A 25,135-nucleotide genomic window follows, 5' to 3' on the forward strand; every position below is an offset into this window, starting at 1 on the left:
TTGAATGAGTAGGAAGTCACTAGGATTAACATTTTGTTAAGAGGTTTTCTCAGGACCTTTTGAGAACAAAAGACAACAAAACTGAAACACAAAGTTCAAAGAGAGAGACAGATAAGACGAGACGGCTGAAAAAATGAGGTAAGATTTAGCGTGGCATAGTAGAATCCACCTCAGTGAAACAGCACAAGTCAAAACAGCAGGTACAGAACGATGACGCTGAGCTGCTATGAGCAAAAAGCAGCAGAGGTGTGTGTGCGTGTGTGTGTGTGTGTGTGTGTGGGAGAAAGAGTATGTGTGCTGCTCTGTTGGCTGCTACAGCCAAGCTAACTGACTGTACCCATCAGTCAAGGTTGTGTCTTATTATAGGTCATTAGTCTCTCTGCTCAGCTGCGACCTTGACGCTACCTGCTGGAGCATGTGTATATGTACTATAGTAGGCAAAATGAGTGTGTGTGTGTATGTGTGTGTGTGCTGCTTTATTGCACTGTACAAAATACATGTTCAAGACTGCTTACAGTATGTGTTGTTTTTTAAGTGTGTGTGTGTGTGAGAGAGAGAGAGAGAGCACACGTGGCTGCAGCCTTGATGAGCAGTCAGCTCTGGCTGTGTGTGATGGATGGATTGACGCGGGAGGGTGGGGGTCAGAGAGGGTCAGCCAACACGCCCTCATACAGAGGGGGGCGGGGAAGACTCACAGGGATGTCAGTCATAGATTTTAGTGCTAGTGCTAAAGTAAAAGTGCTGCCGCCTACGATAAAAAATTGTCTGCCACGCAGAGACAATAGGCTGAGTCCCAACTGCCAGCAGTCATTAGCTGGTTGTTGTCTTTTACTTACTCTGACAGTTACACAGAGATATGCAAACTACAGTATATCATCAAGTTCTCACCCAGATATTGGATGTATTGTCAGAGCTAGTAAATACCATTATATTTCAAGTCTGACATTTTAGAGACCAAGGTTAAACTGGTATAGTAGTTTGTCATTATATTGGACAAAAGCTGGTTTTATTGTGCAGCTGGATCAGATTTTAGTCTGGTATAATTGATGAATATTACAGTGAAAGCTCTTAAAGATCACATTTGATTTGATTGTGAATAAGTATGCATTATGGTGATGATAATAATGATATAATTAGCTTCTGTGTAGTTTTTTTTTGGTCATCTAAATGCTCTTTCTGAAGTGTTTTCCTGCCACTTTCATTCAATTGAGCATATTGATCATATAAAGGAAATACTGCATGCTTTTAGTTGTAATTTTTTATGTTGCACTTTGTGAACTGTGATGTCAGACAGGACGTAGATGCACTTTAAAGCTGCACCTTTAGCAAGTTCTACTTTTTCTCTACTTTTATTTAGTACTTTTGTGCAGTGTAAGTATTAGAAACTTCTAAATGTTGACTTGCATGATGCTCCAAGAGTTACTGTATTACCACACAGCAGTGGATCAGATTCATATTGCAGTCTCCTGCGGAAAGGAAATAGCCGACCAAAATCAAGCCAGGGAGGAGAAGAGGGAGAGAGACTTTCTGGATCATCCTGTACCCCTCCCTTCATCGATCTCCGTGTCTCATGTCCTGAGCTAAACACAGCACAATTGGTAGAGGGACACCACTGCCCCATAAGCAGAGCCCATGTTAGAAAGAGAGACAGCAACACAGGGAGAGCTTTTTTTATTTTCCTGTTTTCCTTTTTTTTTTCCTTTTAGAAAGTCACATGATATGACTCTCAGGGCCATTGCACCTCAAGTGTTGGGACTAGGATTGTTGTACTGACATCTGCTGGTGTTATTAATCTAAATGATTTGCTCTAAAGAGACAGACTGAACGGCCATTCCGCTGCTCTGTCCCCTTAAATATATTGAAGTCTTTCTCCAGGCCACGCTTGACCAGGTTGACCCCTTAAACTCTTGGGGTTGATGGTGTGGGTTGGTCACGGCATCATTATTGCTATAAGGGAGGCTGATTGAAGTTGGCTTGTTTCTGCCATCCAACCAGTCACAACAAAAATACATTAGAATTTGTAAATTAGCAGACTTTTACTTACAAATCTGAAATGTTTAAATACATTTCAGACTGCAGTTAAGCTGTTAAGGACATTGTGCAGTTGCAGTGTTTTTTTCTTTGGGAATATTTAGCATTTCATAGCAAAATGCAGGTGAATTTGTTCACTCTCAACTTCCATATTGCCTGTCTTGTTGCCACGTTTTGGGAGTGCTGCTATTATGGATTTGGGCCTCCCCATTCAACAGCCTATTACTTTGTGTTGCCTGAGGGGCAGCTGGCTGTTTCAGCATCTAATAGCCTTCTGTTTGCCAAGCAGAAACGCCAAGATCTGAAAGGCCATTTCTGTAGTATAGCGGACTGTAAAGTGTGTTTGTATTGTGGAGGAGGGTAAATAGCTTTAAGAATTAAGTAAGCGGACAGGAGAGGAGAGATAATGGAATACTTCATTCTTCTTCACCGTTCTTTTTTCCTTTTTCTTCCTCGTCTCTCAGACATCCTCCATGTCTGGATGGAGCATTTGGTCCGCTTGGCCTCGTGTCAAAGGGTGATCATGAAGGATTAGAAGATTGTCCTCCGAATTTAACGTGTTTACTGAGCCATCCGTGTGTGTATGTATAGTATGTTTAGTTTCAGCCGCTTGTGTGCACGTTCGTGACTGTGTCTGCCTGCATGTGTGCGTGCGTGTGTGTGCGCACACTGTGTGGAGACTGAGGGGGGCTCAGGGAGGACAGATGGCTCGTGGTCTGCTCTCGTCTGGTGCTCTCTGCCTGCCAAAGATCAGGCGAAAACGGTTACAGCCCTCTCCACTTCATTCAGTCCCTGCTAGACAGGCCGAAATAACAGACCTCTTTCTGTTTTATAGATAGCTTTATAGGCTATCAAAATGTTATGGTAGAAGTTACAGAAGTGACATTTACAGCAGCTTTTGTTTTGTTTCGCTGACAGACTATATTTGACCATGACGGCCTGGTTTTGTACTTGTGGCTCTTTGCTGTGGGAAGTTTTTAGTTGGAACATTAAGACATTGTTTTTGACCAGAGGAAGGCATGTGTTTGAATGCCATATTTCAATCCGCAAGACTTTGTTTTAATGGTTTGTCAGAGGAATTTCTGTTACTGTCGACTCAACCTCTGATTTTCTTTCTGTTAAGATTTATGTGCCAATACTGATCATCACTTTGTTTGTTTCTCACAGTTTTAAGGCTTCATGAGCAAGTGTGTAAATCATCAAACACTATCCCATGTTGCTTTTCTTATTCGATTTTTTAAAATACTAATTATGATTGTTTAATTTTTTCCTTCTTTTTCATTGTAAAGTTTTGGAAATCAAGTACAGTACCACTAAACTATTTTTTTCAAAGGTCCAGTCTTCAACACAAGTAAAACTAAAACAAGAATAAAAAAAGTCTTCCCATATAAGTGAAGCGTGGTCACACCCCACATACAGTAGCTGTTTCTCTGGATGTGAGAGCATCGAGATAAATGTACAGCTCTGTTGTGGTGGTTTTGTGATAAGTGATAACGTGGACAAGAAGCTTTTAGACTTGGCTTTTTCCCCTCCATAAAGTCTGGAGAAGAGTCTCTCTGTCTGCTGTAGGGGTCTCAGTGGAGAGATAATTATCACAACACACACACACACACACACACATACAGACATACAGTCACAAACACTCACATACCTACAGTTTCATGTATCTGTACTAGAGCCACACACATACCTACCTACACCAAATGTGTAAACTGCTTATAGAAATTGTCTAGGTTTGCATGACAGAGCAACTGGCAAAACATCACACGAAACTCCTTGATTATATAACTCTAAAAGTCATCTTGACTTCACATTAACTGCGCCCTGTTGAGTTTAGAGGCCAGATGGACATACAGTCTCACGCTCTGTGCAGAGTACTGTCGCTTACTGTCACCCAGTTGTGGGACAGACTGGACATGTAGCATATATATGTAGAAATATGTATATGTAATGTGGAAAGAATAAGCTAAACCTGTTGCTCTCTATTGCTTGTATGGATGATAGAGCATCAGGTAGCTTAGAAATGTAAAAAGCATGATTGCACAGGCTTTCTATACACACCGGATCGCAGATTCAAGTCTTCCGGGATGAGGAAATACACACAAGTTTGAGATAGTCAATGGTGAAGGCTGCGTATGATAGACAAATGAAGGAAATGAAACAGGATAAATGAGAGAAACTGATCACGAAGAAATGCGTACAGTAATTGGATAGAGGCAGTGGAAAGATGTATGAGAGTGAGAAGAGACTGGGAATTTTGTAAAGATTTCATAGTGAGAGAGATGAAGGAAGGAAAAAAAAGGAAAAGAAGAAGTAAGAGAAATAAAGGTGGAAAGGAATGGAGCTTGTTATCCATCCATCTTCCCCTCCATCACAACCACTTCTTTTCCACTAGAAATTAATTTGAACGAGTTGAGGGGAGGAGAGGATTGACGATCATCAGTAATGGATGTCTGCAATTGATGAAGTGTTTTAATAATGCACCTTTGCATGCTGTTGTGAAAGAGACTTAGAGAGCCATTTCTCTTGTCTCCTGCATTACCAGCAGCACAGAGGAAACAGTGGAGGATAGAGAATAATTTCTCAGAGCAAGCACAATCTTCCCGTACTTCTTCCTTTTCTGGATCAGTGGCTGATCTAACATGTTGGTAACAGATAGCCTACTGCAAGCCTGCTTACAAACTCCTTAACAGGAAAAGTCAGTCTTGTCACATAAATTCAGACTGCTCAGGTAGGAATATGTGTCTCTGCTTGGTAAAGAAAAGTCTAGTTATCACAGTTCTGATGTTTCTAGCTACTATTTCTGGTAAAACATTTTGAGTCCAGAGACTCAAAAGAGAAGAAAGTAGCAGAGAATCTAAGACAAACACTAGTTGCTGAGTTTTGGGATTGAAAGAAGAGGCTTTGTTTATGTGAACACTTGTGAGCCTTTGTTTTCTGATGTCTTTTCAACGGACTGATCTCTTTCTTTGTCACATTTTACCCACGTACTCATAGAGATTCATAGAATAACGTGTTACATGTATGTCTTTTTTCTCTCACAGCAACACTCTCACACTACAACTCATCTCACTTTCAGCTCCTGCAGCCTGCGTACGCTACCTGCTGTTCACACAAGATTGGCTCTTATTATTGCGAATAGTAATTTCAGTCCATCTACCGGCTGGTCATTTGCATTTTTATGTCCTATTACTGAATCACAAAGAAGGGGAGCCCACTAGTGTGTCTCTGTAGAGAACTGCCTTTTTGACACAAAAGGTGTTTTAAGACGGTTTATGGACTTCGCTTTAGTCATTATGTTGAGATGGCTAGTTCATGTCTCGCTTGGGAAACCGTGTGACACTGCTTGTATGTGTCTTGCACCATTTGCATAGTTGCAATTGTGGAGAGAGATTCATAAATTCATTCATTAAATAATTATAGTGGCTATAATTACTATTTTTATGCTAACAACAGTTTAAATGACTAAGTGTAATGTGAAAGGGGTTGGGTGTAGTGAAGAGAACAATCATCAGACTTTGGTTCACTCCCACTACTCCCATAGCGTCATTTTCGGAAGCTGTTGTTTAGCCAAAAAAAGCTTTGAAACCAACTGCAGACTGACAAAGTTAGCAACTAACTGATAGTGGAACATTAAGCACCCAAAAGGCCAGATATTTCCCACAGGAGTTGGTAGAGAGCAAAAACAGAGATAAAGGAGAGTGAATATTAGACTGACATTGTCCAGCTGGACAGAAACTCCAAATGATAATGTTGCTCTGTATCTTCCGGATGTGTAAACAGGCAACTGATTGCCAACAAGTTTTCCATATCAACTTAAAAGGTAATATGTCACTGTTGTGTTCATAGCTTGTTTCCGTTGACCCCAAGTGGCCAAGAAACACCAGTTATGTAATGACTGAAGTGTCGATTATGTACTAGTATTCAAATAAATATCATTATAGTCCAGTTCAGACAAGGTTGTTGACAAAACTAATCGCCAAACTGAACAAGAGAATATATTGAATTCTACATTTTATAACTTGTCTTTTGGTCTTTGTTCATATGCATCCTGCTGTAAAAATTTAAAAAAAAACACACATCAGTTGCAGAGCCCTGACAGATGTCATAGAGACGCCTGTGATGTTGTCATGCAAGAGACTGTCCACCAGAGTCCAGTGTTTGACTGTTGAACAGAGTCTGCTGCAGGTCAAACTGAGGCTAGATGAGGAAGAGCAGAGGGTAGAGGAGGAGGAGGAGGAGGAGTTCAATCGAAGGGATGTCTCTGACTTTGTGCCAGATTTAGAAAAACTCTGGTATGTTGTTTACTTTTCTTTGCTCCCTTGTCGCTGTTTGGCTATGAGCCCTGTCCCTCTGTTTCCTTACTCAGTCTTTGCCTCTGTGGCCGTGATGTGACTTCTCTTTTTCTGTTTCTGTTATCACAGTTTCTTGCTGTTTCTCATGTGTATAATACTCCTATCCTCTCTGTTACTATCTCTGCCGCACTTTCTAACTCCTCTTAACCCCACCACCTTGTCCTCTATTCTTCTATCTCTCCCCCTCCTCTGTTTGTATTTCACCGTCTCACCTTTGCTCTTCTGGGGCCGGTTTTCAGGTGACTTTTTGGCGGGACGGCTATCGATCCAGCATGGTGCACTAGTGTGTAGATTTCACCTGCACAGCTGACTAGTCAGTTGGAAGAAATCCAATGCGACTTTCAGGTTCTCCCCATGTCAGTGTCAGCATTATTGTCCCTGGTCCTAGACAGCGGAGAGACAGGAGACTTCACGTATGCAGCAGCAGTAGTAGAACTGCATGACTACATATGGTAATAAGGTTGTAAATGATTGAAGTATTGTAGTCATACAGTATATTACTTACATTACCAAGCCCTTGAAACAACCCCTTCTAGGATTTAACATTTATTCTATAAATATCACACTTAGGTCGACATTGGAGGGCTTTTCTAATTAAGTAATAATTTGATAATGAATCTGACGAACATGTATGTCAGCCAAACTGGGTGGCGGTGGTGCATGATGACGACGTTTGTGTATTCACTCGCTGCTCTAGTTGAATGGTTCACCTATTTTTCTTTTTCCCAGTTCTCCTCCTCCTCCTCCTCTCTTTCTCCTTTCTACACTTCCTCTCCTCCTCTCTGCCTCCTCCTCTCCTGTCCCTCTCTTCCTCTCCTTCTCCCCTCTCTCCCCAATGGTTTCATGTCCCGGGTGACAGAGGGGAGCTGTGCCCTTGAGCGAGCTCCGGTCTGATATTTTACAGCTCCTCTGAGATGGCTGAGCTCGCCTGTTATGTTTGTGAAACCACGAAAAGAAAGCTAGCCAGGAGACAATTGGATTAGCCCAGAAGCTTTTGAATACATAGACTTTTTCTTTTTGTGGGTTGGTTGTGACAAGCAAAATACAGTTTTGGAGCAAAGCACTACTTCCAAGAAATGTTAGTGCTTTTGATTAGTACTCTGTGACAGAATTCATTACACATTTAGTCAAGTTGGTGCCTTGTTATTGTCCTTTATATTACTCAAAACTTTTACTGAGTTATATGAATTCCCATCCCAGTTTTGCAGTGATAAGAAACTCTTAGTGGAAAATAAATCAATGTATTGCGATATACGATCTAATAGCGACTTGGATTTAGTTAATGTAATATTGAAATATATCTCTTCCACGTCTTTAAGGCTATTTTTAAAATGAAGAGTGAATTATTCTTCTTATTTGATCATCATATTCACATTACATGTATATTTTGAAAGTGTTTCATGAAGCACTACCCAACTATATATTGTTATATTGATATATTGAGGTATTGGTTTAAAGATATCACAATATTTAAGTTTGTTAGTATCACCTATTAATAAATCCCATATTTTAATTTAATCTACAAACAGTTTCTGAAATGAATGTCCAGAAACTGTACTCTATCACTATTGTGATATAAAGATACACAAACAGTACCACGATAGAAGATTTTATCCATATTGACCACCTCTTGAGCTTATAAACTTGCCACTAATAGAATTTCAATGCTCATAGACTCAATCGAACACTTAAATAAGTGCATAAATATATGTAAAATAACACAAAAATACCATGTATGTATTGATCCATACTGTGTGTGTGAATGTTGACTGACACATAGCAATGACTGAGTTACTGTGTGCGTGTGTGTGAGCACAACTGTGTCAAAAGAGATAATTCTCCATAAGTAGGCTTGACTCCCTTCCTCTACTGTTGTAACCTCCCCCGTAGCCATGGTAACGCTGCCGTTTCCAAGGAAGGCTGTTCACTGCAGTGTTAGCGTGAAGGGCCCTGTGATCCACCAATCACATGTTCAACTCGTCTCGTCTGGTCCAGAGCATCTGTCACTCCCTCTGTCAGCTCTCATGTACACTTCTCTCTCCCCGCTGTCTCGCACTCTCCTTTGAACTTCTCTGACTCTCTCTGAATGTCTCTAACTCCCTTTGTCTCTCGTCTGAAGTCGATAGCACTGGAACATACCCATGATGCAAGTGATGCCATTCCTGTGGAAGTGTGAGAGAATGTGAATGCAGAGGCTGTGACTGTCTATTCTGTTTGTGTGTATGTGTACGTTAGTGTGTGTGATATTACGGGGCAGCGCTGCCAGAACAGCAGCATTCCTGCTATAAATAACACGTATTGGTGTGATGCTGATGAGATGTGCTTAGCATATATTATCAAAATACCACAGACAGAAGGAGAGAGTGACCATAGAGCGGCGTGTCCCAAGGATTTTCCATATGCTGGAGGTTAATGACTACAGATTTTGTTTACTCACCTGTATAGACTGGATTTTCCACTGAAGCAAAAACATCCGTTCAGCCTTGTATCCCCACAGGAGTTACATTCATTTTGTATTCTGAACGGCAGTAAAGGTGTTGAGGTCGGGATGGTGGATGGGACTTAAGTGCAAAATGACCCAAGTGTGCATCCCGTCACAGAAAAGCAGTCGTTTGGTCATGATCTTTTCCTAATTTCAATTCCAAATTTGTCATCCTTAACCATATTATTTGCCTATAAACATGATGTTTCCCTAAACTTAATAGGAGATCATTTAAAGGATAAGTCTGTTGATATTCTATAACTTTTCTTATTGTTAAAAATCCCATGAAAAGACATAAATCCAACTAACAAGTACAGTATTGTCTGTTATATAGCTTATTTCTCTTTGCCATAGATCTCCGTTGTTGTCCATAAACTGTTTCAAACCCATCAATGAGCCACATTGTTTCACTGGGTGACATTTTCTTTTATCATGATGAACAATAGCACACTGCTAGCGCACCAAATCCACAGCTGAAAATTGTTCCCAATAAATACATTTTACCTCTGTTTAACAATCTTTGCTAAAAACCTACGGAACACAGCCTTTTTAGGATATTACCAAGCTTTTTTAAAATTAGAGTATATATTTGTGATCTATTTTAAAGATTTATGTCTTCAGTGGATACGAATAGGCTTGGAGCTGAGGTCACAGAGAGGATAAGGATGTCAGAAAGTACTGAGAGATGGTCTAACACATTGTTGGTCTTGGGTTTTGTTGACAATAAGAGAAATATAGAATACCATCCTTTAAAAAAAAACGTTGGCTACACTGTCAGGGGTGATTCTGGAAGATAAGATAATCAGATCACATACTTTACCACCCACAGTTATAATAACCCAAAATCAAACATATAACATGGATACGGTAGTTACACTATATGTTATGCTTAACCTCAACAGTAGATTCCCTTCTGCTCACACAGATAATGATCAGATCCACCTTTTCCAGGAGAGCAGTGTGTATGCTTGGCTGCTATCTTCCTGTGCTGGGGCTCAGCTATGGGCAGGATTTGAGAGGAGAAATCAGTGGGGGTGAGCTTCTCATCCCCGGCTCCCGCTCAGCTGACTGTAATGGGGCGTGTCTGCTGAGGGGTGAGAGGTAGGAGGACAGAGGGTGTCCCTAATACCAAGGGAAAAACCCCTAATCCTCTGTTTAAGTGTCCTCATTGACTGTTGGGGGAGGCCCCCACTGGTCCCCTCGCCCCCAAAATAGCGTCTGGTGTTATTGTTGTTGTTCTCTGCTGTTATTGGACTAGTAAAAACCCCCCTCCTACACACAAAAGCACACTGATTCACAACTGCAAGCTCCCATGCACTGAGATCCCCCCTGGTTGAGTCAATATAACCAGGTAGAGTTAACCCAGCCAGGACACACTCACAATACTCATAGTGGTTTTTGTTAGAGGGAAAAAAAAAGCTGATAAGCAAGATGACAATAAAGAGCTGTGTGCTGGCAGAGGCTGAGGGAGGCAGGGAGAGTGAACCAGAGAGAATGAGTGGGAGGGAAAGAGGGAGAGTGGGTGGGATAACAAGAGAGGAGGGGGGGTTGACATATCCCAGCCGAGTCACTTTAGCTAAAGTATTTGTTTCAGCTTCTATTTTCAGTTTGGCCCCTCTCCCCGCTTGCCTCCCCAACCTTGGATATCAAGATCATACTGACACCAGCCCCCCCACCCCTCAGAGTAAATGAAGGTGAGGAAGAAAAGGAAGGAGGCGGAGAGGGAGGGAGAAGCCTCAGCTATTATGGTAAGTCAGGGTGCTCTTCCTGCACCCTCCCTGTTCGAAGGTGCTTTCTGGGGCAGGGGCCAGCTTCTGGGAGGCAGCGGGGATTTACCCTTGTAGACACATTAAAAAAAAAAAAAAAGACGAAATAGATAGGACAGGGAGGGAGAGAGGCAGCAGAAGGGATTTGGCGTGTGTCCTTTCTGCAGCGTGAACAACTGCGAGGGGCTCGGCGCTTTGTTTACTCATCACTGGAGAATTAAACAGACCCCCATATCCTCTTCTTCCCTCCCTACACACCGCTTTACTCCCATCATCCCTCTACCTTATGCGCAGGGCATCGACCAGACAGCGGAAGGAACAGTTACGTCTGGCATTTCTTAGTGTGCTTTTCTTTTTTTCTTTTTTTTTCTTTTTTTGCCACTAGTGGCACCTTGCTCTTTCCTCCGAGTAGGATGGATGCCCGTGAGGTTGAGATAAGGACAGAGCTAAGTGACTGAGTGAGTGAATAGATGACTGGTTGACTACTTGGCTGCTTGGCTGCCTGGCCACTCTGAGCTCAGGTTTCACTCCTCTTCATACAGAGGAGAGAAAGAAAGAAGGGAAAGAGAAAGGGAGAGAACATGGCTGTGGAAGAGGGTGCTGTCTTCCTGACACAAGTGAGTAGTGCTAACATTTGGGTTTATTCTTACAATTTTTATCGTGTTTTTTTTTTAATTTTGAAAACTTAGATTAGTGTTGTGATTTGGTATTATCTTCAAAAAACATAAACATGGTTATTGACTGTCTCCAAGGTTGATATTATGGATGAGTGGTGCTAGAATGACCTGTATCATGCATTATGACATTTGTGTGTTTGTCTGAATATTTAAAGTCAGCTGCAATCAAATGAAGAAATTTGGTGTGTAGACAGGAAGCTTCACATGCACCTGCATCTCCAAAATGTACAGTGTGTCTTCATGTTGTTAATGTTAAGGTTTGTATGTATTACTGAGCAAGTTGGATGCTTTTTCCTTTTAAAGGAATAGTTTTGGTATTTTCTGAAATGCAGTTTTTTGCTTTTGCAATTAGTGAGCTTTTGAGTGTTAGTAGGCTGATTTTTTTTAACCTTTGGACAGAGCCGAGCTAACTGTTTCCCCTTGCTTCCACTCTTAATGCTAAACTAAGCTAACCACCAGCTTTCTATGTAATATACAAACATGACAGTGATATCAATCATCTCATCTAACTCACACCATGAAAGCAAATTCCCAAAAATGTCAAACTATTCCTTTAAGATGGAAGCCAAGCTGTAAGGAATTCATCGAGCAGTGTGTTAAGCTCTTCACACACTAAAGCACTCTATGTCTACTGACATTTGGCTCTCTGAAAGAAAGAAAAAGATGTGACACAAGATACCAAATGGAGGCACATTTTGAACAAAGCTTTTTTTCCCCCAGTAAAGCTCTCTATCAACGGAGAATGTGTTAGGAACATTTATTTATTGCAGTCTTTTCAGAGGTGAAACACTTAACAGATCCAGAGAGTAATTTACTCTCTTTCACTCATTCATTTACTTACTCACTCACACTGTCATTCACAGACACTCCTCCTAGTGGCCTTTAGCAAGCATGACCGATAAACCACTTGTCTCTTTGCAGTGCTCCTGAAATGTGCAGTGTTTTCCATTAGCAGCATGCGTAGAACGGAGGGATATTTTAGAGTGATGTTGGTGCCCGAAATAACAGCATAGAGTATGATGTTTACAGTCATGAGGGCAGTGAAGCAGATGCTCACGCACCTTGCATTGGAAATTTTGTGCAACTGAAATCTGAGGAGGATCTAAACGTAAAGAATCCAGTTGTAGGTTACCATTTATTGTTTTGCCAATAACTCTCTTTGCAGCCATTCCTCTCTAAGCTTTAATAATGATTTTTTTGTTATGAGCATGTTGACAGTGAAATGGGGGCATTAATTCATCAATAGCTTTGCTATATTTAGCCTTGAAAGAAAGAGAGAAATCAGGATGCTGGATGCAGGATGAGGGGCTAAGCAGGTCGGGGAATTGGGGAAGTTCGATAGTTTAGAGATGAGAGGATGGTGTTGGTTGGTTGGTTGGCGGGGTGAAGGTCTTTGGCACCGGTGGGTGTTGTGGCCTGCCACTTGATGCCCCTGGCTTTGTGCTTGTAGAGCTGTGGAGCTCTGTGTGTTTTGTGCTGTCAGGAGAGCAGGGGATAAAGTGAAACAATACAGCCGCTGCTGGTCAGGCTCTCTGGTCTGGTCCAGTTCTAAGCTCGCTCAGTTCACCCTGAGCCTGCAGCACTGACATCAACATGCCCCGCAGGTCTGCGTTTGTATGTACATATTTTTGCCTGCATATGTTTTAAATAAACAATGTCCAAAAATGCTTGCATGCATTATACATGGCTGCATTGCAATATGCGGCGTGTCGGAGTGAGATTTTGTTGTGTTACACGCTCGGTGCAAAGTGCCAAACTGACATCACCGGAGTCTGGCGCCCAGGGGATATCAGTCTCTATACAACTAAATATCCTCTATCTATTGAGATAATCACTCAGATGATGTCATGAGAAGAAGTGCCAAGTACAAATCAGCAGAAATGAAAGCAAAAGCTCTGTGGCTAAAAAATGAGATGACTCTCGATACCAAGAAAGATGGATGCAACAAAAATGTGAACCACCCAAAAAAACTGACTGCTCAGCCGCTATTTGAGATCATGACAGCTGCTGTGCCCCAATTCCATACTACATACTAACTGCATACAAGATGTTCTATATACTACTCTTCATAGGATACTATTTTTTGAGATACACAAAAATCGTGTGCACTGTGGACATTGAACTGCAACTTTGTAATGACACAAAGAGAAACCAAACATTTTTAATACCATTTTTTTGTTTTTAAAGATCTCTATATTATATTCTATCATGTATTTTAATGTTTTGCAGCTGTGAGCAGCTCCTCCATTTCTTTTGTCCAATTCATTGAAGGACAAGAGTATCCATGACACTCAAAATCAAACATTTTTTCCATGCATATACTGTTTTAAATTGTGATCATATTGAAAAGAATTATTATGTCTTTTGGAATTGGGACACTTCTGTTAATGTCTTTCCCCAAGAAGTTCCTCCAGAGTTTGTTATCAGTGATATAGCAAAATCAGCTATTTACATTCACATTTCTTGTTAAAAATTACTGTCATAATGCTTAGATTTAGTTGAGTCTCCAGTGCTTAGACGGACACATTAATGCTATGGAAAAATTACAGAGGTTCTGTTGATGTACTATAGCAGATGTAGCTTTTAATGGGTTGTTCATCTTCAAAGATTTCAATTGTAAAGTCTGACATCTTCAAAATGAGAAACAGAAGTAATCTGATTCAACCTATATAATCTATGCAACACTAAGACACGCTGTTCAGTTCAGTTTTTCCTCTCCCTTTTATGGAGCATCTGCAGACACCAGTCAGTGACCAGAGGGCATTTTTAATTAGAACTGAGATGGTTAATTGTCATTTTTACAGCGACTTACCCGGAAATTAGCTGCATTTTTGACTTTGTGAGACTTTAATTGGGAGTGATGCTATAACTCAGCTTTTCCAGCTATCACTTGTGTGTCAGATTTCTCTCTCGGTCTCTTTCTCTCATCCTCTCCTCTCTATCTAACATTAGATTAATGCTTTCCTTCAGGCTTAACCTAGTCTTTAATGGCCCCATTTTCTTTGAACCTCTGATCTGCGGAGGCTTAATGATATTTCTCTTACTAATCTCTTGCCCTGTCCTATGTAATGCTTCATTCACAAAGACTTCAAGATACGTCATGTTGGACATAGATGGGATGGGGATGAAGGGTTAGACATGTTAGTCACTGGTTTTCACTGCTGGCATTAAGGGATAAACTGATGAGTGCAATGAATAGTGACTTATGGATGAAAACTACTTAATCTGTTGGCATTTAAGCTTTGGCAGAGAAAGAAAGGAGAAGCAAAGTGAACTGCATAATATTGATGAGATTATAGCAAAATGGTGACATGGAAACTTTTAATATGCTCTGTTAGACTGTTTTTTTTGAGATGTGTCTATTTCCAAAAAGAGCACATTTACTTTTGTAGGTATGTATTAGCGTATCAACATTTAATGATTTTAAAACCTGCCAGTACAAACCAACAAGTGGTCCTCAATTAAATATCAATGCATCATGCTGTTAAAAGAGGACTGGAGGACTACAGTATTACGTATGATGTTTGACTTACATAATATTTGATGTGTGTGCAAATCACTGAGAAATTGCCATGAAGGCTGCTTGTCCACAGCTGTGTAACCCCCGCATTTCCGTGTCAGAGGTTTTAGAGCGGTCAAACATTTGGTGACACTCAACAAAGCCTGAGAGTCGTGGGTCACACAGGCATGCTATACACACCATGGCACACACTTTTAGGACACATGCCGGTTATGTAAGATACAAAACGTCTGCTGGGATGTGTACCAGCATGCAGACGTGCACCCACACACACACACACACATGCTGCACTGGTATTATATTATGTGAAGAGACTTTGACGTGATTAACTGATAATGGAGGAAGGAATGGTGGTGATATTCTGAGATTATCTTCAAATTGGAGTTGGGTATAAACCTGGATTTCAGTCATTAAAGGAAAGTCTTGTGGAAAATTAACTAAATGTATTCATAGAGCAGATTTACAAACAAGAAATGTTGACCAAAGGGCTTTACTAGAGAGGTTAAAAATACAGTAAGATGAATGCAAGAAAAGTATACTAAATGTATAGATAACTAAGAAATGAAAATGAATTATGATGTCCCTGGCAAATGGTAACAACAACAGAAGGAGAAGAGGAGAAGAATGTAAGAGGGAAAAGGAGAAGAAGAAATGATAGGATTTATGAATAAAGTTAAAGGGGACATAACATGCTTTTTGTGATTTTTCTGTCATTTATATACTGTTTTGATGTCGACCATGTTTGACACATGGTCAAAGTTCTAAAAATTCAGGGGAACGTATGTAAAAACTATCGCACCGTTAGCAAAGTTACCTCTACTTCCTCGTCAAACTGACGTCAGATTGTTCACATGTGGCTGTCCGTTCCGTAGCCCCTGTTGCTGAGGTTGTTCCATGGGTCATTCACATTGTCCACTCGCATATTTCGGATTGGATTCAGGCTCAAATATGTATGGATATATTTGAGAAGTTTATATTTCCAGTAAAGAATGAGAACAAGAGGTTAAATCCTACTATTACTGAAGCTTCCGAGAGCTGGCCACTCAGAACAGAGTAGGCTCATCGGGAGAGGGGCCTTAAAGAGACAGAGGCTAAACTGAGAGGCTGCGTAAAGTGCCAGTGTAAGATAAATCAGGAGTTTATTGAAGTGTAAATCAAGCAATGATATTCCAGTGGAGCCCCAGAATAAAAATACAGACCTGGAAATGCGCATGATACACAGTGTGTGAAGGTTATTTTGGGGGAATGACCCCATGATCGTGCTCTGTTTATATTCCCTTCTTGCTAGCATGCTTTCTCATCAAGACAACGTTGTTTTCATACCTGCAGAGCAGTGCTTGTGAACAATAACCACCATGAATCATGTTGATACCATATGACATGTAGCCAAAATGTAGGGGATGGATGAAGTATCATTGAAGAAGTGGCAGGGAGTTCATTTCAGTGGCAGTGTTCAGGTGGTGACGCTGTGATGACAGTGAGACAGTGAAGATTGCCTGCTGGCTGGGTTGCAAGGTGTTTCTTACAGGTCATCATGAAGGACACTTGGTGTCCATGTCAATGACCAACAAGTAGAAGACCTCAGTCTGGGACTTTTGGGGCTTTTGTGAGTGCTCTTATGATTATGATATAGAATTACAGTAAATTATATATTTATAATGGTGTGTTTGTCTAGTTGGTCCCCAGTTTATTGCCACTGAAATGAAACATTTTTGTCTTTCCTTGGTCATCATCCATATTCACACTACTTCTAAAACATTTTGTAGTTAGGCTGTAGTAACAGCAGATCAGATTCAGGCCACTGTTTTGGAGATTTATGAGTTTTCATGGATCTATTTCACTGTATAGTGCAGCTGTGCCACAATGTACCTCAGCCTTGCCAATATTAATGATTCTTTTGCAGCTGGTGCCAGAGATTCTCATTTGACTTGCTTATGGCAGCATCTGACCAGGAGCCTCTTTTACAAATCATCCTCAAGATTTTACCATGCTGCTTTAAACGTTTTTACTGCTTTGTCTGTTTATGGCACATGTTGCATTATTTATGTAGCCTGTGCCTCATCTTTGTAGTGATCATGCTGGTTCAGGCCCTGTGCCAGTGACACAGTCTGCTATATCAGGACTTTTCTCAAGTTCCCATTGGAACAGAAATATCATTAGTGGTTCACTGCTATCAAACAGTCCTCTGGGGGTTGGTGGTATTGAAAAAGGAAGAAGACATTTCTAGATGCGGGCTGATTGGCTGCAGAGATATGAGCTTCAGCTTAATGGTCTCTTATAATCAGGAAATGACTTAGTTTCCAGTTAACACCGCCTCATCTTCCATTATTTTTGTTTGTCTACACATCTGTGCATGTATACACAGCCTATCAGTGGAACAATCTGTTGTTGGATGTCTTTGTTCACTCACATTTTGGCATTGGGTCAGATCCCTCTACGTCCGTCAGAGTTATTTCTGGAAGAGCATGCTGGTGGGGGAGGCGGAGAGTACAGTGTTGGATAACCGCTTGTACCATTTGGCCCTACTGAGTTTATCCTAAGTGTCTCTGGACGCAAGGCTAAATATAGCAGGTCTGGGCTTTTGATAATTCAGGGGAATTTGGTTTTTGAGCCTCTATTATGAAGCAGCATATCACAGCTTCCCTCCCCCCTGCTCTCAGCAGCTCCAGAGCTGAGTTTTACAAAATGCTTTGTGTGTGTGTGTGTGACTACTGCGAAGAAGGGTGACAAAATGTGCAGAGTTTGCTGTGTGTCACTTTATGTCAAACCCAGTGTCATAAGACTTAACATGAACATGGAAAAGAAACCCAACCTCTCTCTCTTCTTCTCTCTCTTAGCTTTCTCCATCTTTTCCTTTGTCTGCTCTCATCCATCTTTCGATCTCCATCCCCTCCCTCTCTCTTCCTCACACACACACACACACACACACACACACAGACACACGCACACACACACGCATGCACATGCGTGCACATGCACACTACATTTGTTATAGGGGCAAAAACATGCTTGCCTCATCATTTTATTTTGGTGTGCAAAGCCCTATTTCTGTAAAGGACAGTCAAGCAGAATAGAGGATGCTGTGCTTCTGGTAGCACCGCGACACAGACTCACAACTGATTTACTGGTGGATACAGAGGAGATCTCCGTGGCAGCTGTAAGAATCGCCCGGTCTTTGAACTTCCTACCTTTGGGAATTAGAGACATTTGGATTTGATAAAGCTGAACATCCTTTGGGATGTGTTGAATGACGGAGGATGACGTGAATTGTTGGGATGATACACTATGCTGGGGCTCTGTTGGCTTTCTCATGGATTCACTCGCTGAGATGTTTGTGTTTTAATTCTGTCTTGCTTTGAGACACCGGTGGACCTCTGAAACGTCAATTTTAAAGGGACAATGGACCTACTGTGTGTGTGGATATTGGCTTTGTTTTTTCCTTTGTTAAGATGTTTTGTGGATGTCTGAGAAATGATGACAGAGTTCTATCTGGTACAGTAAAATTCTGGCATTTGTATGTGCTTTTTACTTGTTTTTGTTCTCCTGTGTGCCTAATTGTAACAGTTGGATAATTTGATGAATAAGCTCGTGGCAAGTGCCTGACCTGATCTACTCACCTTCTCTCTCTCTCTCTCCCTCTCTCTCTATCTCTCTCTCCCTCTCCTCCTCCAGTCTGACAGTAATGCCAGTTACCTACGAGCAGCCCGGGCAGGGAACCTCGAAAAGGTTCTTGACTACCTCAAGTCTGGGGTTGAGATTGATATTTGCAATCAGGTGAGTTTTCTAACACTGTTATTAACAAGCTGAGACGTTCTTATGGGTGTCTGTGCTGCTTTGTAAGAAAGAAGAATCTGAAGTTATGCTTTTTCTTCACGCATGAACATACTCATGTCACTATGCTGCATCAGCCGAATTGCAAATTGATGTCAATTGATCTAAAGGGCTCTAACTGAACAATCAGGATCAGCCTCTAGAAGTAATACGTTACGATTTGAAGCCATCCAATTAACACCATTATTTCATTCCATATCATACTGCATTAGCTACTCTAACTCCTCTGTATATGTTTCTTTCTCAGAATGGTCTGAATGCTCTTCATCTAGCCTCCAAGGAGGGGCATGTGGAGGTTGTTGCCGAGCTGCTGAAGCTCGGAGCCACTGTGGATGCAGCCACAAAGGTAAGGCCCACCCCATCACCTATCGCAGCAGCTCAGCTGATGTTACAGAGGACTTTATTTGGATCCAGCACAAATCATGGCTGCACTGTAGGATTAAACTGCACGCAGCTACAGTACAACTCCTGTAAGTGTGCAGCCCTCGTTAGTGTTTAGTATTAGATAAATATGTAATGATCCCTGTGGGGATTGCTGCTGGAGTGCTGAGAAGGAAAAATAAAATATATGCCAGAATCAAGCAGAAAGACTACACTATAACATACAGAGCTGACAATTTCAATGCTAAATTCATTCACTGGAAATGTGTGAAATAAAGTACAAATTGAAAAGTAGTTGCAGCAATAGTGTTATATTTTACGTACTGAACTATATGATATAATTTAATATAAGAGAGGGAGGGTCTCTCCCTTTGAAGCCTCTTTCCTCAGATGCTGAAAGGAGTTGAGAGGGAGAGCCATTAAAAACATTATCCAGATTTGCGCCTGGAAGGCTCCCATCCAGTCGTCTCATTCAGCCTCTCTGCCACAGGCCACATGCCTAGTGCTGACATAAACACAGGACACAATGAAATATTCAAGATCAAGGAGAAAATCTCCCCAATTAAAGCCTCTCAATTGTGACCCCGAGGATGCTGAGGAATTAGTTTAAGATCTTGGGGATTCACTGCCTGCGCCCCAATGCCTATCAATTTCTATTTTATGCAGCCGAGGGAGACAATCAAGGAGGCAGTGTTATCAAGGATACCTAGATTTAATAAAACAGAGTGTTCCATTTAGGCTGTGTGAGTGTTTGATGCTAAAGTTAATTGTGTATCTGTCACTCTAATGTTGCACTGCTCTTGTTCTGTTAGAATTAAACAAGAGGCCTTGTCCTCGGTTCATTAGCCTTCGACAGCTCTAAAACAAATGCTAGACTTGTGAAGCTTACAATGTTGAGACTGTTAGAGAGATGTTGCTTTAACTCTGCTGTGATTTGGGGGTTTTTCATGAAGCTTTTATTGTTCAATTTGAAACAGTCAGAGAAGAGTTATTTTGCTTCTTTTTTAGGCTGTAGTGTTGTCATCGTACTAGACTACACTAACATTAAAGATGTTCAAGACCAAGTAGTGCATAGGGCCATAGTCAGAATCTGTTCAACAGTGTGATGTGTTGCCAATCTCTCACAGATGTTCAAACACAGATGTGTTCAAAAATTACAAAAGACTTGAATCAACACTTCTCTCAACAAACGCTGGAACTTATCAGCTTCATCCAGGTAGTGAGTGTATATTGCAGAGTTTTTGCGTTGGATTGCACTATATTACACTAATGTCCCTGAAAAGTAGCATTTTACAAAGAAAATAAAATGCAGTAAAGTTACTGTGGGAGCAAGTAAGGAAGTGTAACATAAAACATAATCGGTGAGATAGCCTGTCAACATTGTTAAAGTAACAATATTTAGATTTATGATTTAGATCATAAAGTAATAGTGGAGCTGGTTTGTCTGTTTTTGTGTCTTTAGCTACATTTTATACTAAACAGTCTTGTCTGTCTTATTATTAATCTGCCTTGTGACTGCTACAGTATACAGTGCATGTGACAGGTCACTGTCACGAATAACAGAGCCCAGTGTCACGTGGCCAAGAGACAGTCTGGGGGGGTCGGCTCTGCCTTCACAAGGACCTGCACAGGTTCATAAAAAGCCTCCTGTAGTTTTATTTATGTCCGAGGCGCAGTGGGAGCTCATTTATGTGCGGGACATAGGGTATCGGAAGTGACACATTGTTGGCAGTGCAGGCGGGGGGGTGCCAGAGCTGGAATACCAGTGGTATTAAAGTATGGTCAGTGTGAGGGGATTCACTAGGACACATGGATACCGACATTGATATATATACAGACTTTGGTACACACACGAGACAGTCACACACACACACGAAATGATGGGACAGGTGGGGCAGAGCTTAACACACATTCCTGTCGTTGTTCCATGTAATCCAGAAAGGAAACACTGCTCTGCACATAGCCTCGCTGGCTGGCCAAGCGGAAGTCGTCAAAGAGCTGGTGACTAATGGCGCCAATGTCAACGCACAATCTCAGGTGGGATATACACATGACACGCACATAATGTCAGTGAACGAGGTCATGGAGGTTTACATGTAGGAGCTGAAACAACTTCAATTTACTTACCCTGCTATGATGGACACCTTCGTTTAGATGAATGTATCATCAAGTCACTGACTTTGAGGGAATCACTCAGTGGAAAGATTCTCACTCACAGAATGTGGCATCATGCCAACTAGGCCTCAGCCTCTCAAGGAAACTGCTCTCTTTGCGTTTTACATTTAACTCTATGAGATCAAGGTGAGAAGAGGGATTTCACTCACCTTCTTGTCATCTTCCTCTGATCTTATCAAACTCTTAAACAGCTAGTGGAGATGTACTTCAGATCAACAGCAACACAAAAGTTAGTATGTCTATTAGATCTTTTTATGTCGTCAATAATAAGTTAATTACTCAGTGATATAGGTAAAATTTGATTGTATACAAACACATCCAAATAACTGAAGGTTATAACTGAGAGATCATTTCATTGTGTAGCGAGTATTATTTCAGGCATACTGGAACATTTTCAGGATGTTTTATGATGTTGTTTATATGCAAAAAAAAAAAAAAAGACAAAACAGCCTGCAATTATCTCATAATGAAAAACACACCCAAAACCAAATCTAAAAGAGGCTTTATATCATATGGTTTCATTTTTTGTTGTTTTTGTGGGCATTTCTTGAAGGCTGTTTGTTGAGCTGGTTTTAAGTAGACATCTTAAATCTGCCAAAAAGGAAACAATCACTTCAAAACTGTGTAGAGCATGTCTAACTAGTTCAAGCATAAGTGTTTAGCCCATTATAACATTAAGTGTGTTTATGCTTGTGTGTGCAGAATGGATTCACCCCTCTGTACATGGCAGCCCAGGAGAATCACCTGGAGGTGGTGCGGTTCCTTCTGGAGAACAACGCCAGCCAGAGTATGGCCACTGAGGTACTGTGCATGTGTGTGTGTGTGTGTGTGTGTTTTTGTTATTGTGTGTGTGTGTGTGTGTGCGTTCAATGTGTATGTGTGCCAGTCCTGCGTTCCACCTCTCTATAGTCGTACCATTGTGTCTCCATGCATTTTCTCTGCCTCAGTCATATATGGTCTTTACATCTGTTGTACTAACCACCTCCGTCTCCTCTCCTTCTCTGTTTCCTTCCCCTCCACATTTTACCATCCCAACCCTCCACTTGCTCTATATCTCTCTGTGTCTCCGTCTGTTTCTTCTTCATCTCTCTGTCCTCTCTTTTATCTCATCCTGTCTGTCTCACATTCTCCCCTTCTTTCTACCCTCCTCCTCTGCCTTGCCCCTTCTTCCGCTCCCCCCCCCCACCTCCCTCCCCATCTCTTCACGAGGGACTAGGCAAAGCTTCATTGATTGGTAGTGTATGGTGGTGGAGGCAGAGTGACCTTGAGTGGGTCACTGATGAGGTCTGCTGCGCTCACTGCCTCTCCTTCACGGCTGCTGCTGCCGTTACTGCTCTGATTTACGTTGCTCAGCTTGTGGAACCCATACACACACACACACACACACACACACACACAAATACTTATCAGTCACCACACGTATACACACACAAGCACGTGCACATATGGAGATAAATAGCTGATGGGGCTAATGGAATACCCAGGAAGTCTACAGTCTGCTGGTTAACATCAATGGGCTACATGGAAGAACACTGGGATGCCCTTCAGGACATGCATACACATAGAATATGTTTGCACATACACACACACACACGCACACACACATAGATCCAGTACTTGTGTGAACATGATATATGAATGCAGGCACATATGCAAGTGCACAAATACCTCTGCGCACACACACATATTCAGACATGCAGTATGCAGAAAGCACGATATGACAGTTAAATTATGCAACATAAGGGGAATGTGTGTGGGAGATACATGTGCTTTTTCAACCCCATCCTCTCATTATGTAACTTACATCAGAGTTCTATATGGAGAGGAGGCTCGTAAATGTACAGTAACTTCTATATCTGTTTGACACATGGGGTATTAAGTTATGATTTACCATCCTCAATGCTATAAGCATTCAACTCCTAACATGTCAGGAGGTTGAACTCAAAAGTTTTCTGTTTTGAGCTTTGAGTGTCCAGATGATTTTTTTTCTTGAGAGCTCCCAAGGAAACACTGAGACAAGAGACTTAGTAATAGTATATTATATATATAATATTAAAAATTAACCTCCGGTAATGCTTTACTAAAAGATAAAAAATCATAATGTAATCTCTGACTCGTTTCTGGCAAAATTACCCTTAAAAACAAAATGTTTGTAGTTTAACATAGAGGCATATTACTGTTGCCCTTATGTTACCCCTCACTTTAGCTTTTTTAGTGACATTTATGGATATTTATGCAAAAACAAATCACAAATTTTAGCTCATTCTCAGACTAAACCTTTGCACACGAGATTTGTCGTTTAAAACAAAAAATATGTTAAAAAAACAAAACAAAACAAACCTGAATCCATTGGATCATTAATAACACCTGCATTATCTCTTCTTTAACACTTCTACACAATTAAAGGGGTCTTGCATTGCTTTCCTCTGTGCCTGCAGCTAAATAATAATTCAGCAAAATGTAATATTGGAGCAGCATCTCTCCATAACCTGCTCTTAACCCGCACATGTCATCACTACCATCCCATATCTCTTCCATCACCAGTAATGCATTCGGCACCCATCTGAGCCCCACTGACTTCCTCTCTCTCTCCTCACATGCAGGATGGCTTCACCCCTCTGGCGGTGGCCCTCCAGCAGGGCCATGACCAGGTGGTCTCCCTGCTGCTGGAGAACGATACAAAGGGCAAGGTACGCCTACCTGCCCTGCACATCGCTGCCCGCAAGGACGACACCAAGGCCGCGGCCCTGCTCCTACAGAATGACCACAACGCGGACGTCGAGTCCAAGGTGAGCAACGGTCTCTAGACAGTTGCTTTGTTTTTTGTTTTTTTGAACAGTTAATTGTTTCTTTAATTATTGATGCCTTTGGTTGTGTTTCTTTCAGTTTTTTGTTTCTTGCTACCCTTTTCTCTCTTTCTTTCTTGATGCTCTTTTTGGCAGATAGGGGAAGGGAGCAGAAGTACATTTTTGTTTTTGTATATATTGAATCACACTGTTGTACATAACTTGTATAATAACTTGTATCCTTTAGGATGACAGGTGTGAGGAGATGTGGATGTATGATCACGCTGAGGGATTTTAGTTTGAGAAATAACTTTCTCAAAATTAAAATCTTCTTAAATAACAACTTTGATTATAAGTGCAGAACGTTTTTCCCTTGAATTATTTCATATTGAGCTCTTTATCCCCTCTCTCTGCTCCTCCACTTCATGTGAGTGGAGGCCCTTTTTTGTTGTTTTGCTCACTAACTGCCCATTCTCTCCTCTCTTGGCTGACTTTGTAGATGATGGTGAATAGAACAACAGAGGTACACCTCTACTCAGTACATTACTTAGTCTCTCCATCGCAGCTCATAAACAGTTTGAAAAATAAAACCCTAAACACTTCAGTGCCCCTGATTTAATGCAGTAGTGTTTCTGCAGCCCTTTGTCGCATCCCCTTCTCCATTTTAACTCAGTCTCGTCTTCCTCCTGTTCATTGCTTCATTCATGTAGCAGATATCTCTAGTTTTAGAGAAAGTCAGAATTACAGCGCATGTTTCACTACTACTGATTTAGCAAAGCCTGAAGCTGAAGGCTTGGGTATCCAGACTGTCCATGATTTTAATGGTTTCATGGTGCCTAAAGTTTATGTTTCGGCTGTTATTTTTGGCAAACTATTTGTGACTAACTGTTGTCCTGATGTGTTCTGACACAGTCGATCCATGAAACTGATTAACATGATAACCAGTGCTGGCATGAAAAGTGGTTATCATCTATTAGAAAGTAGTGGTTTGTCCATAACCTGCATGGCAACCAATTCTCCATTAAGCTGTAAAGGAACCCAGCCTTCTAGCAACAGACAGCTAGTCTAATTAATTCATTAGTTTACCCTTTATTCATTCTTAGTACTTCTAATCCTCAACCCTTGCACCTC

At 41.2% G+C, this 25,135-nt stretch overlaps 1 protein-coding gene across 17 annotated transcripts in view; it reads left to right on the forward strand.

Annotated features, from left to right (window-relative positions):
• The window catches only part of LOC137197189 (ankyrin-3-like), a 126,757-nt gene that overhangs the window by 44,365 nt on the left and 57,257 nt on the right, over positions 1–25,135 (forward strand). For 14 of the 17 annotated variants that reach the window (XM_067610405.1, XM_067610404.1, XM_067610408.1 and 11 more), the window contains exons 2-6: positions 18,504–18,605; positions 18,910–19,008; positions 20,982–21,080; positions 21,921–22,019; positions 23,822–24,007. In XM_067610405.1, the coding sequence (XP_067466506.1) occupies positions 18,504–18,605; positions 18,910–19,008; positions 20,982–21,080; positions 21,921–22,019; positions 23,822–24,007 (585 nt within the window). The other 3 variants (XM_067610406.1, XM_067610410.1, XM_067610411.1) reach the window with 3 other exon arrangements.

Source organism: Thunnus thynnus, chromosome 14, assembly GCF_963924715.1.
Source record: "Thunnus thynnus chromosome 14, fThuThy2.1, whole genome shotgun sequence".
Lineage (NCBI taxonomy): Eukaryota > Metazoa > Chordata > Actinopteri > Scombriformes > Scombridae > Thunnus > Thunnus thynnus.